Source organism: Epinephelus lanceolatus, chromosome 3 (assembly GCF_041903045.1).
Source record: "Epinephelus lanceolatus isolate andai-2023 chromosome 3, ASM4190304v1, whole genome shotgun sequence".
Lineage (NCBI taxonomy): Eukaryota > Metazoa > Chordata > Actinopteri > Perciformes > Serranidae > Epinephelus > Epinephelus lanceolatus.
In genome coordinates this window covers 9373330-9386711 of record NC_135736.1, presented here as the reverse complement: position 1 = coordinate 9386711, position 13382 = coordinate 9373330, and the positions used below count along the sequence as shown (strand labels likewise).

Sequence of the window (13382 nt, the reverse complement as noted above, 5' to 3'; positions counted from 1 at the left end):
GATTCAGATTGAGTATTTCAGTGATGTGTTTCAGGAATGGGAAAAATAGTGTTCCATTAAATATAGAGACACAGACATAAAAGGATCCAACACTCTTTTTTTGTCAGATTTCATATTATTTTATTAATGCACATTCCTTTCATTCACCTCATTTGAGTTATGTTTTTTGTATTGTTAGATTTGTCTTTTTTAAAGTATGATAGATATACACGCTAGTAGCATTGAGTAATGGCAACATGCTGCTGCTGCTGCTGCTGCTGCTGCTGCTGTGCTCCTGAATACAAATCCTCTCACTGTTTGCTTGTGGTGTTGGTGGTTATGATGCGATTACAACTGACCTGCTCTAAACTACAGTTCACCATTGGAGGACTGAGCCCTGGAACTTATATAATGCTTCAGGTGGCCTGTCACTATGTAAACCATTTTCCTGTGGGTTGTCATTGTGGATTTTGTTGTGATACACTTTGTGAAACCAATCAGTGCAAGACTGTGAGTGTATTCAACAACACTTGGACGGTGAAGACCAAAACATAGACACTAGACCACAGGCTGTAGCAGAAATGTCTGTGAGCTGTAATTTTGAAACCAAAGGAGGTGGAAAGTGAGGAGAGAGCAGACAAGCGGAACATATATATATCAACAACTGCCTTGTTTTCTTGGGGTTTACGGTTTACACAGTGAAACTGATGTTGATCTATCAGACAGAGACAGATTTGGAAAAAGTGCAACCTCTACCTCTGCACTGTATTCTCTTACTCCACCTGCTACAGTTAACATCCAGACCACTTATTATGCCATCAGGGCCAAGGTCACTTAAAAACAAAGCACTTCACTGTAAACAATCAAATCTTGACCAAGAATTCAGTTGACACAGACTCCACCTCCTGCTGTACATACCGGGGTTTTCACTCCAGAGTAGCGTGTGGCACTGTGAGGTATACGGCGTAATGACATTATGAACCTGTGATATGATAAATTCACATGATGACATTATTGTTTGAATGTTAAAGACATTTCAGCAATGTACATAATGAGCTATTGCACTGATGATCACCTTCGACCCTCAAATACACTGGACACAAACTCACTCAACAAAAATTGGCTAAATCAGGGGCCTCAATTAGGAACAATGTGCTTCCATCTTTTTCTTGATTGTAAGGTACTTTTAAGATGTGCTTATGCATTATAAAATGAACATAGCTCATTTTAAATTAGCATAACACTTAACACAAATTAAACTTTTGTACGTATTATTTTCAACCGCCAATCAACCTCAATTTAAGCGTTTGTGAGAGAGCTAAACATCTCTTTCATTTTCAGTAATTTACCAAATGGGTATGTAGACTTTAGACAATTAAATTACATCAATTAAAACCTAATATGGGCCTAATATACACAACAAAACTGTAGGTGTTGGTTTGTGCACAATGCAATCCACCCTCTCCACAGCCAGCAATACCTATCTATGTATTGCTACAAGAAAAAAATCCTTCTTTAACAGAAATAGTGTGATTCCGCAATCTTTCTATACGTGAGATCCCAGTTTCATCTGCAGTGTACTAGACATAAAAATGCATCTTTTATCTTTTAGCTCTCTGGAACCAAAATTGGTACCACCTTAAAAAAAAACACAGAATATTTACAGCTAAGAGTAAAAAGAGTGTATACCTGTAGAAGAAGAGCTCATGTTTTAAAGCAGAAATACTGCTGCACTGTGTTTCTGTTAGTGCTTATATTATTGCAAAGTGAATAGGGCAAACATTATGGGGCATTTATGAGTGAAATCTCCAAGAGCACTGCTCTAAAGGAGGGGTTCAGCTGCTGTTGTCGCTTGAAAGAGAAAAAAAAAAGGTTTGGCATGTTGTTGTGAAGAGCTCTACAATAACACCACTCCTAATGTTCCACAATAGTGAAAAAAATGCTTGGATTTAGATGCACTGTCTGGCAAAGTCTTTTGGGAATCCGTCAACTCAAGACCTTTATGTTTTGTAGCATGATTCCCTGTCAATACCTATCTTCCATTTTGTGTCACAAGGTACCAGAGCACATCAGTGAGGAGTGCAACATTGTGTGGTCAACAGCACTGAGTCAATGCAGATGGAGAGGTGTCCCCGCACCTCTTTTACTGCCCCTATGGTGGAGCAGTTACACAAACATCTTCCAAAATAGGGACCAAAAACATGTCCTGATGGGTACCGGAGATGTCAGTTTGTGTCAGCATCGAACAAAAATGATTATACACCTTCCTTGGGGATCAAATAAATTAACAGTCTTGTGATTTTAGCAATAATCCGACCTTCTATCAACACAAACAGATGGTGCAGTATTTTGTGAAACAGCTTGGCTCTGACTTAATCTTTTCATAAGGGCTGTCCATTCCCCATGCCATCTCTAAGACATCCAAATGTATTTGGGTCGCTGTTTGTGTTTCTCTGTGTCTGCCACTGTCCATGTTCCAAGCCCTGTCACTGCACCTGCGTCTCAGGGTTGACTCGATCCTGAAAGATGTACAGGTTGTTGGTGGCTGCTATGGCAATGATATTCTCAGAAGGGTGCCAAGCCATGTGCAGGATTTTCTTGGTAAAGTCCAGGCTGTCAACGCCCACATCTCCACGGCGACGCTTGCCGCCGGTGTACACGCGGCGGGTCCGCAGCACGGCCCGAGGCTTGCTGCTTTCTCGCCAAGCCTCCAGGGTTACACCTCGCCCCGTCTCCCTGTCAAACATCCGGAAGAAGCTGTTGTATGCCCCTGTCATGATCACGCTGAGGAGAGGAGAGATTGGCATAATGAGATGTCATATTGAGAAGGGCAAGTGAATGCAGTGCAGAAAAGCACGGTTCATGGAAGGGTGAGGAAGTGGAGAGGAAGAAAACAAAACTGAAGGCGCAGGGATTGATTAGATGTCTGCAAAGCTTGTCTCTGGGATTGATTTAAATGTCGGATAATGGCAGAGGCAGAGCATTTAGGGAATCACTGCAAGCAGAAACAGGCTGATGCACTCCCTGCTCCTTTGCTTTCAAGTGGACTTAAATATACTGTACATTATCTGTCCTTCTCTCCTTTTTATCTCTGCCACTTACCTGTCTGAGCTGTTCCAAACACACTCAAACTTGTCAAAGATGCAGTCATTTTCATAGAGGGAACACAGTTTACTCCTTAGGTATTCATGGACCTGGGGATCAAACACACAGTCAACCTTAGTTTCTGGGGTAGATGCAGAATTATACATGGTGGTCCAGTGCATTGACCACAGGCAAAGCACAACATCTACAGCAGACTGCATGAGTTTAAATTCTGCTTAGATGTCATATTCCTCAACAACACGACAAACGCAGGCTACAAGGAATGCATTAACTGGATTGGTGAGCGTACGTTCTATCAGATACAGATTGTAACTGACACGTGGAAGAGACACAGATCAGGAAACAGATGTGCCACTTTACCTGGTATGTTTCCACGGGGCCCTTGTCCATGTTCAGGTCCCACACCTTGGCGGTGAGGTAGTCTCTGGTCAGCAGGTAACGTCCACTGTGGCTGAACTTAACATCCGACACAGAGGAAATAATCTCTGAGAAGAAGGACCGGCTCCCTGGATCCTCAGGTTCCTCAAACACTGACCAACAAAAGAGTGATCAATTATTCACAAATACATTCTTAGAAATAAGGGTTGCAAAAGATTCTTCCTGAAGGGCTGAGGTTCTACCCAGAACAATTTGCTTCTGAAGGACCCTTTTCTGAAGAAAGCATTTTTCAAGGGTTCCTTGTAACACTAACAGTTCCATGAAGTGCCCTTTTCATCCAAGGAACTCTTTTGTGGTGGAAAGAGTTCTTCAAGGATTGTTGAAATTGAATATTCTTACCCTCAAATATTCAAATGTTGACCCAGGTTTCAAATGGTATTTTTAATACAGATGTGTCCGGCCTCCACTTAATCAATTCATTTTTGGCATAGTTGATATCTTTACCATCATTTCATGCCATACAATACTACATGGTCTGCCACTATCCCATCCTATCCTATCCTATCCTAGTCTTTTTTTTCTTCACAGTACCTGGTACTTAGAAATTTGTATTCAATTCTAATTTGGAACCAAGTCCTTTACGCCTAACCCTACTGCACCATTGAAATAGTAAAGGCTGTAGTGGTAGTAATGATTTCAGGAAATCTCCACTTCCCTAAAAACATGCTTGTGAACCATTATTGTTATTTGGTCTAGCTGGACAACATCAGCTCCTGACCCTGAACACTGCTCTACATGGGTTCCTTGATCTCTGTCCCATGATTAGTGGGACAGAGATCCATGGATTATCGAGTCAAAAACTATTTTTAGAGACCCCCTTGAATGGGCTCTTGATAAAACCCTTGGAATATATAAGGATTCTCAGTAAAGCTGGGTGGGTTCCTGTAAACCTCCTTGGAGGGTGGGAAGGATCTGGATAGAACCCCCAAACAGGGATCTGGGTTGAACAATTAAACTATATAAGAATTCTCTGTAGAATCTCTCATAGGGGGTTCTGTGGCACCTTTCACAGATGGTTCTAGGTATAAACCTCTGAAATAGTTCCAGGTAGAACCTTTATAAAAGGCTCTACATGGTTCTCCTATGGGGACAAGCCGAAGAACTCTTTGTGGTTCTAGTAAGCACCTTTATTTCTAAGTGTGTGGAGTTGCAGATTATGTTTTGGGTGACCAACATGCCTCATGCTCCATTCTATGTAACAAAGTTTTCATCATTGAGAATAAAATGTCTAATGTCAGTATGCTCACGTTTGGTGTGTCTGTCGCAGAGTGCGGAGGCTCTCATGTCACAGAGGCGCAAGGTGCCCTTGCTGCTGCTGTACACAAACAAGTGGCAGTGGTGAGGGTGGAACTCTGCTGCTGTTATCACCTCCGTCAGATCCTCCATGTTGGCTGGTTTGATGTCCACAATATCTGAGAAAAAGGTCTGTTAGGGATTAAACACCACAGAGATAGCACCACATTTTTAAGAAATATCGAACTGAACAAAGGTATTCCAGGACAGACAAGGTATTAAGACTATGCACATGGCATGATGTATGTTATCATATTTTTGCAGTAGAGTGATGAGACATATTTTTCAGTACATGTTCTCCACACTTTCACCTCACTTCATATCACAACCCAAAAAAATGCTCCCCAACCAACCCCCAATATGCATGCACACTCTGCTCCTCTCTCTGTTCTATTTGTGGTAGTCCTGTGTGGTTCAGTAGAAAGTGTACTGCTGAGTGAATTATTTAAACTCTTCTTCCATAGATGCCTCTGTGATTTTCTAGGTCAGCCTCCATTTGAATGGGAAATCACCAAATGCACCCCCGTCGAACACGCTACAGCCTGCGCTGAATACACACTCTGAGGCGACACGCAGCACTTTAATCGAAAAACATAAATCCAAACATAGTCATGGGCTGTTTACATTAAATATAGATAAAGGATGAATTCAGATGAGCAGGAATGTAAAGTATATTTCATCTGAATGTATATTTCAAGAGGTGGAGTTGTGTGTGTGAGCATCAGAGAGCATGTAGATACATGGGGCAGACTTGCATGTGGTGCATATTATTAACACTACTAGTTCATGTGATCGAGTCAAACGCTTTAACATACATAGGGACATTTTAAGTTTAAAAAATGATTAAATGGATGTAAACTGAACCCCAAAATATTGACTCATTATGATAGTATTTCAACCTTAAGCTTTAGGAAAAGGCTCAATCACTTCCACTCTTCTTATTTTGTCCCCATATTCCTGTTACAGAAACTGATTTTTACTTAAAAATTATCCTATTACAATTTTCACATTGATGCTGCAGAATTGCTTGTGATGACACACACTGATACTTTCATAACAGTGAAAAAGATAGCCCTTTGATTCACTCAATTTTATACCCTGTGAAATCTGAGTCACCTCCTCCAGTAAAAGATTACATTACACACAAAAATCAGAGGTGAACTACAGGGTTATACAAAGCGGAGCACGATGTTTACAAGCAGAGTGGTATTGATAAAATGTGTATAATATAAAACGAGTTAGTGTTGGGAAGGATACTGAAGCTGCGGTCCGTGATGCCCAGGTGCCACATATTGATGCGGAGGTCATCTGCAGACAGGTAGGTCTCCCCGTCACTGTTGACTGAGATGGAGTTAACATGGTAGGTATGTCCGTTGGCGAACACTCGTCTGGGACGAACCTCTACCATCAGATCTGTGGGTTTCAGTACCGGCACCTTAAATACATCAATAGAGAGGATTGATGAAAGAGGCGATGACAGAAAGAGAGCAGGGGTAAAAACTAGGGTTATAGAAAGACAACAAGGCAGACTAGAAAGACAGAATTAGAGGACATGAGAGTAAGGGGTCATATGAGGGCATCAACCTGATACGTGCTGACCAAAATAAAGGTGTGTGTGTGTGTGTGTGTGTGTGTGTGTGTGTGCGCGCACCTGCAGAGAGGTGATGGTAGAGATGTCCTTGATCCGTCCCTCCTCATCTTTCAGGTTGTATCCCTCTGGTCTCTTGTCTCTCTCGCTCACCTTCCACAGTTTAATGGTCTTATCTGTGACAGGCAGAAAGATTTGCACATCACCACAAGTTGATTATGTTGAGAGAAAGCTGATGATAAATGCCACAGACAATTTATACCCCTTTTCCACCATATTAGCTCCATTCCAAACCTTGGTACTATCAAACCAAGCCAGCTCATATTTCCACCAGATTTGAGTGAAACCATTGTAATCAAGATTGTGATACAGCAGAGGGCATTGCACGATGCACAATAGAAGTACTTGATAGTAGCAAGATGGCTGATTTGATTGATTACCTGCAAGCTTTTGCTCTGTTATTACAGATATTTGTTTTTATCCAAAAAGCAAGCATGGACCAATTAATGATAAGAAGAAATAGAATACTATTACATTCAAGACTCCTCTCCCACTGATGTCATCTGAGTTCACACTTCAGGTAAGAAAAACTTTACATTTTTTGGTTCCAGCTTGGAACCAACTCCCCAAACCAATGTATTTTTTGTCTAAATGCTCCTAATGGTTTGAAAAAAGTGTCGGGGACCTGAACGGAACTTGATTCATGTTGGTGGAAAAGGCGTATCAGCGGAGGAGAGACCTGACAATGATTTCCTCTTCAAGTGACAATTTTCTATGGCAATTCAGATGAGCATTTTAGGACGATTCAGTCTCATGACAGGAATATCATTAAAGCCCAGATTAGATTCTGTGGTTTTTACACTGGCAGTTTGGTGCCAATACTGTAGCCACAAATGTGATTTCAACGACTGGCCTGATGTTACATTATCTCACTTTGGTAACAGAAGATGAAGCCAGTCATGTCATTTCTACTATCAATCAAAAATCATGCACATTCACAGCGGATATCTCACAGTACAACTGTGCACCGGTCTACAAGTTGAGCTTTAGCCTAGCTAGGAATAAGAGATCTGGCGCCACATTACTGAAACTTCCTAAATCTGAAATTATATCTCAACCCAGTTTAGGATGATGTTTAGGATTTCTGCTATTACAGGACTATGTTTCCTAACTACATTTAGGAAAAATCCTCTTATCTCCAGATAGAAATTTAGCTATTTAAGAACTTTACTAACTTAGGGATTTTCCAAGTTAGAAATCTTAAGTTAGGATGGCATAGAGCCGGTCCTAAATATAAAACAAGTGGCCTACTGGTACATTTTAAGCATAGATACCTGTCTAACAGGACGACTGCCGATTGACAAATCAAATTTACAATTACAGTTAGTATTTCTTAACATAAGATAGGAGGTCTCAGATAGGATAGGATACAGAGTTTAGGAATTGCATCTGTAATGGGAAGACACTTAAGAAAGGACAAGCAGTGGGGATATTTTGTTGAAATGGGGCTCCTGGTTTATCTCCTGGTGTCAGTGGTTTCTCACCATTGGTGGAGAGGAGGAAATGCGCTGCATTCTGCTGTGGCAACCATCTGATCTTGTTGATTTTCTCTTCAATCTCCAGACTCTTCAGGTAGTCAAAGTCCGGCTCGTGGCTCTGGAACGTGCTGTAGACATTGTACTCCCCAGAGTCACCCGTCTCCCCTCCCTCTTCCGACTCTCCTTTAGACTGTCCGGGGCAGAGAAGGAAGAAAACACAGCCTTGAAAGAACACTTATGTGTAAAGATATAATAGAAAGAACATCTCTTTGGGGAAAAGTGAGGCACAGAATAATGTAGTTATGGTGTAGGTAGTAACTATTAATCCATGCTGATATCCTGAATATAGAATGGTGGTGATTATTTCAAGTTTTAGATGTAAAACTGACCTCAGTCTCTCTCTGGAAGATGACCACTCGGCCACCTTTATCCCCCGTGGCCAGCAGGTCCCCTGTCTGGTTAAACTCCACCGTAGAGATGACATCAGCTGGAAGATGACCAAAAACATTTGAGGTGATATGGCAGAATAATGGTTAGAATAAAAGATGTAGGGTTGAAGGAGAGATGCGAGAGGATAGAATAGGAATGAAATCAAGTAGGCACAGGGAAAATTAGACACAGAGAATTAAGAGAAATGTGGACAGGAAAAAAAATACTGGATCAATAGAAAGTATCCTGTTTAACCAGAATAACTCTTACTCATGGTGCTTGGGCCTGATGTGGATACATTCTCAATAGGACAAGAAAATAAGCACCAAATGTTAATTCTGCTACCAGCTCCTTAAACTCCAAATGATAATGATCAAATATTTATCTGTCATAAGAGAATACAATGCCAAAATCATATGTAAAACAGTTAAGTGTCTTTCATTAGCCGTCCAGTAAGTCATGGAATGATTAATGTCAATATCCATTCTCAGTGCAGGGATAATACACCCATGATGCTGAAATGAATCCATTCAATCATAGCAGCATGTTATCTGACACCACAGAGACAGCAATGACACACCGTCTGTTCTACCTTCAGTGACGTAGTCTCGCAGGAAGGTGTGGTTGATTTTGGGGCTCTCAGCGTCCTCGCCCATCTGAAGCCGAGGGAGGGTGACCCGCCAGCGCGCCCGTCCTGAGGGGAAGGCTCCAATCCGTGCTCTCTCTCCCCACCCAGACTGCGCCCATGCTGCTAGGGCCTAGCGAAACGGCCTGGAACAAGGCATCCTGGGAAAGCAGCCAGCCAGGAAGGAAGGAGAAGAGGCGTGAAGAGGAGATGGAGATGAGGATGGAGAGGGAGGAGAGAGAGGAAATGGAATGAGAGAAAAAGGAGATGCAGGAGGACAGAAAAGAGGAAAGTGGTGAAGTAGAAGATGTGAGGCGGGGAGAAAGTGGATGGGAAGGCTGGTGATGAAGTTGGGAAGAAAAGAGGATGGCTGTCATTAGGTGGGCTGACAATACGTGCACACAGCATGCCAAATGGTGTGACCTTTGTTAGACATTCAACACACTCATTAGCAAAAACACACGTGTGCAGACGCACAAGGCCTAGTCAACGCCGAGGCAAATCCCAGAGCTGTAGCATGGAGATAAAACAACAAACAGCTCCAGCAGAGAAACGGAGAATATACATCCTTGTGTATGCACACAGAAACAAGCACAGGGGAGAGGATGTGAGGATGAAAATATCTACTGCAACATTCAACCAGTGAAGCTCCAGCAGTGGCAGTAAATGCTCTCAGGGTGTGGTAGTCCTCTCTGCCTACTTTCCAGATCCCTGCTCTCTCTCACACACACACACTTCTCAAATAGATAGTCCTTGACGGAGATCAGAGGAGAACGCGATGTCTTGCCTATGCTGCAGGAAGGAGACAGGCCTCAACACACCTACCAGTCCGCCTGCTGCTGCTGCTGCTCCTGCTGGCGTGTGTACGTCCTCTGCTGCAGAGTGCCCAGGCAGGCCTGCGTGTCTGTCCCAGGGAGAGGAGAAGGGAGAGAAAAGAGAGAGCAAGGGTGGTGGTGGTGAGAGGAGGAGAGGCAAAGGAGGAGAAAAAAGAGAAGAGAGAGAGGGATAACGAGGAGGATGGAGGTCCGCTGCCTGCTGATGCTGTGGAACTGATTCCGTGCAGCATCCACTGTGTCATGGCAGCCTCCTCCTGGAGCAGCCAATCGTGGCACAGCTGTCACTCGTGGATCCACCCACTGCAGATGATGAAGGAGGAAGAGGCCAGCAGAGGGAGCACTGAGACACTGAGTGGTGTGTGGTTAGACACTGGTGATATGCATAAAGAAATAAAGGGGATTTAAAAGGAAAGGCTTGAATTACAACACAGAGCCAGGCTTTAAAGGGAATTAAATGCTCACATACCAATGAGTGTCGACTTCTTTGTTGCTCTCTCCAGACACAACAGTGGCCCTCTCAGAGGCTGTCTATTAGTGGAATTGGATATTTCCTTCACTAACAGACTGTTTGAGCCTTTTCCTGGAATAGCACTGTTTGGCATTCACTCAAAAACAAGCATTGCACTGACTCTTTCTTACGTTTCCCTTACTACGCTGCTCTAAAGTGACTATTTACAAGACATCCCTTTAAAACTACTGGAAGCTTTTATTTAAAACAAACAAACAAACAAACAAAAAAACACTTTGTCATGTTTGCTGAAACGGTCTCTGAAGCCACACAGCAGTTCACGAGACAGATAATAAAAAAATCATAGTACTCTGCTTACTCTGTCTTGCAGCACTTCTAATGGGGATCAAGATGGCGGCGCGCACTTAGTGGCTCTAGTTTGTGTGTTTTTTGTCTGCGTATTCAGCTCTGTATCAGGCAGACTACCTGTACAGTTGATAAGAGTTAAGCGACATCAGATCATGTTATATTATGTGTGTTTCAAGCGATAACCAGAGGGCTAACATCATCCCGCTGGACATCGCCAGACCGCCAGAGTCAAAGTCGTTTGTTAGCTGGCCCAGCAGGCGATGGAGGCGAAGGAGGGAGAGGAGACAGAAAGAGAGGATGCCAGCAAGAGTACAGGCTCGGCTAACACTTCCAAGTATCTTTGTTGATTACCAACAGAATGGATGAACTTGATCTTCCAGCTCATTTTTATCCTTACTGAATGTCCTGTGTCTTGTGTTTTAAAAAGAGAACATTTGTGACTCTGCCGCCATGTTGAAAACAGTCAAGCCAAAACAAAGCACCTCCCACTGGCTGGAGAAAACGTTCTCATTTTACAGCTAAACAGTGCGCTAAAATTTGTTTCTGAAAACATTTGAGATTAGAAATATGCAGTTGTAGAATCTTGATTCGTATATGATCAGCACTGCCTAGTTTGACAATTTGACTGCAGTTCACGAGCAATTATCGGCATAATTGGTAGTCGCTTATTGGTTATTTTTTGTGAGCTGCGGCAGATTTCAGCAAATGATATTAAAGCACAAGGAGAGGGAGGAGGAACCTCTTTTTGAACATAAAGTTTATGTCATGTACTGTTGTGTGAATAATGACAGGGTAAGCAAATATGACAATTTTTTTTATAAAAGTTATATAAACGTAGCTTTAAAATCAAACAGAATTTGACATCTCTTTTTAGAAGTTGTACATTACTGCCATTCCAGCACTCCACTCTTTAAGGCCTGCCAAGTGAGGTCACCCCTCACCACTACCATTTACAGTACTAACACAAGCATGTATTTCTTCCGTCTTATACATTACTGGTCATATTTTGTGTGCATGTTTTGCCAGTGGTGGAATCAGTCATGTAAGGTAGTCATGATGGGCCCCAGGGCATATTACTGTGATGGGCCCGAGAGCCAGATTTTGAGTTTAAACTAGCTACCATACATCCTAGCATCTCAGCACATGATCAAATAACAACTTTACACAGGACAGCATCAACATAAATATTACCCAGCAGTCATAATTGTGTCATCAGTGTTTTTATATATGTACTGTAGTTTAGTTTTTAGTTTTTAGTTTTTATAGGTTATGTAGAATAAGCACATCATTTTGCTAGAGACTGCTACTGACTTGGCCTTCTTGGCCTTTTTGTGGGCAAAAATAGCAAATGGCACCACTTATAGTTTACTATGACTTCTTATGTAATTACAGTTGTATTTTTGAGGAGGCAATCTGAATCACTCTCTAGGGCCCCCCACCCCACGGGCCCCAGTGCGACCTCACTGCTTGCACTGTCTATATTTACGCCCCTGGGTGGAATGTAACTAAGTACATTTACGCAAGTATTCTATTTAAGTACAAATTGGAGCTGCTTGTATTAATATGCTGCTTTACACTTATTCCAATAACACTTGAGGGGCAAATATTACTTTTTACTCCCAATACTTTAATCTGACAACTTTATTTAGTTACTTTGCAGATTTAGATTATTATTACAGATTTTAATCATCTAATCCATTGACATATTGTCAGCCTATCGATTAAAATACCCAGCAGTATATAAAATGAAAGAAATGAGCTTAGCCTTTAGCAGCTTTAACATTAAAGGAATGCTTTCATATTATTGCATCACTAACTATAACCCAGTAATATAATATCAACATTTTTCTAAATGGGCCATTCTGCATAATGGGCACTTTTACTCTTGTTACAGTAAGATTATTGGATGCTAATACTATATATATATATTTGTAATCAGGACTATTACTTTTAGCAGAGTATTTCTACATTGTGGTATTTCCACTTTTACTTAAGGTCTAAATAATTCACAGACCACTGTGGTCTGGTGCACTTAAGAAACAAAACAAAACAAAACATAAAATTTAAGGAAGGCCTTAAGTTTATTTCAAGATTCTTGTACTTTGCAAAGTCTAATTTAAGACAGCTATTTATCTAAATGTCTAATTCTACCCACCAGTGTTTATAACTTAAAAATGTGTATTATATCTTGTTTTTGAGACCCACGTTCTAACACCAAAGTGAACCAAACATACAAATACAACAATAAGTAACAAAAAACCTACTTTAAAGCAACGTCTTCATCGCATTACTTTTGATTTCATAGACAATTATTACATTTATTTTAATACAATCCTGTTATTTTTTGTACGACCATTCCCAGTATGTGAATGATAAGTGAAATAAGTCAAATGAATGTCAATTACTTTATAACATTTTTATAAACGGGGTAAACACAGGCAGTATTGATGGGAAAGTTGAACTTTCTTAGTGCCACATTAGCAAAATTTGAAAGGGGGACTAATGAGCTAATTAATAATGGAGCAGAGCCTGCGGATGGACCTGATCCATTAATTCTGTTATTAAGTTCAGGGGTGGTTGGAGGAGGCCTTTTGGGGCTCCAGCTTTGCATGTATTCTCAAAATCCCTGAATCTACACTGCTCCCTAAAGAATTCTAATTGGATAAATGTTATTTGGTTGTTCTAATATTCAATTCATAATATTTAAACACAATTACTTTGCATTGTTGCAGAT

The 13382-nt window shown here is 41.4% G+C and overlaps 1 protein-coding gene across 4 annotated transcripts; it reads right to left on the bottom strand.

Moving 5' to 3' along the window:
* Nucleotides 1-95: 95 nt before the first annotated feature.
* On the bottom strand, nt 96-10102 carry ppp2r2ca (protein phosphatase 2, regulatory subunit B, gamma a). 4 transcript variants are annotated; one of them, XM_078164673.1, is made up of 10 exons: nt 9817-10102; nt 8963-9333; nt 8331-8428; nt 7948-8131; nt 6467-6579; nt 6073-6250; nt 4770-4934; nt 3445-3614; nt 3082-3173; nt 96-2763 (listed from the first exon to the last, which is right to left on the bottom strand). In XM_078164673.1, the coding sequence occupies exons 2-10, from the start codon at nt 9024-9026 to the stop codon at nt 2466-2468; spliced, it is 1362 nt and encodes a 453-aa protein (XP_078020799.1). In that variant the 5' UTR covers nt 9027-9333; nt 9817-10102; the 3' UTR covers nt 96-2465. The 4 variants fall into 4 exon arrangements, with proteins under 4 accessions (XP_078020799.1, XP_078020813.1, XP_078020790.1 ...); XM_078164687.1 differs by having other exon boundaries at nt 8963-9156; XM_078164664.1 differs by having other exon boundaries at nt 9821-10102.
* Nucleotides 10103-13382: the final 3280 nt, after the last annotated feature.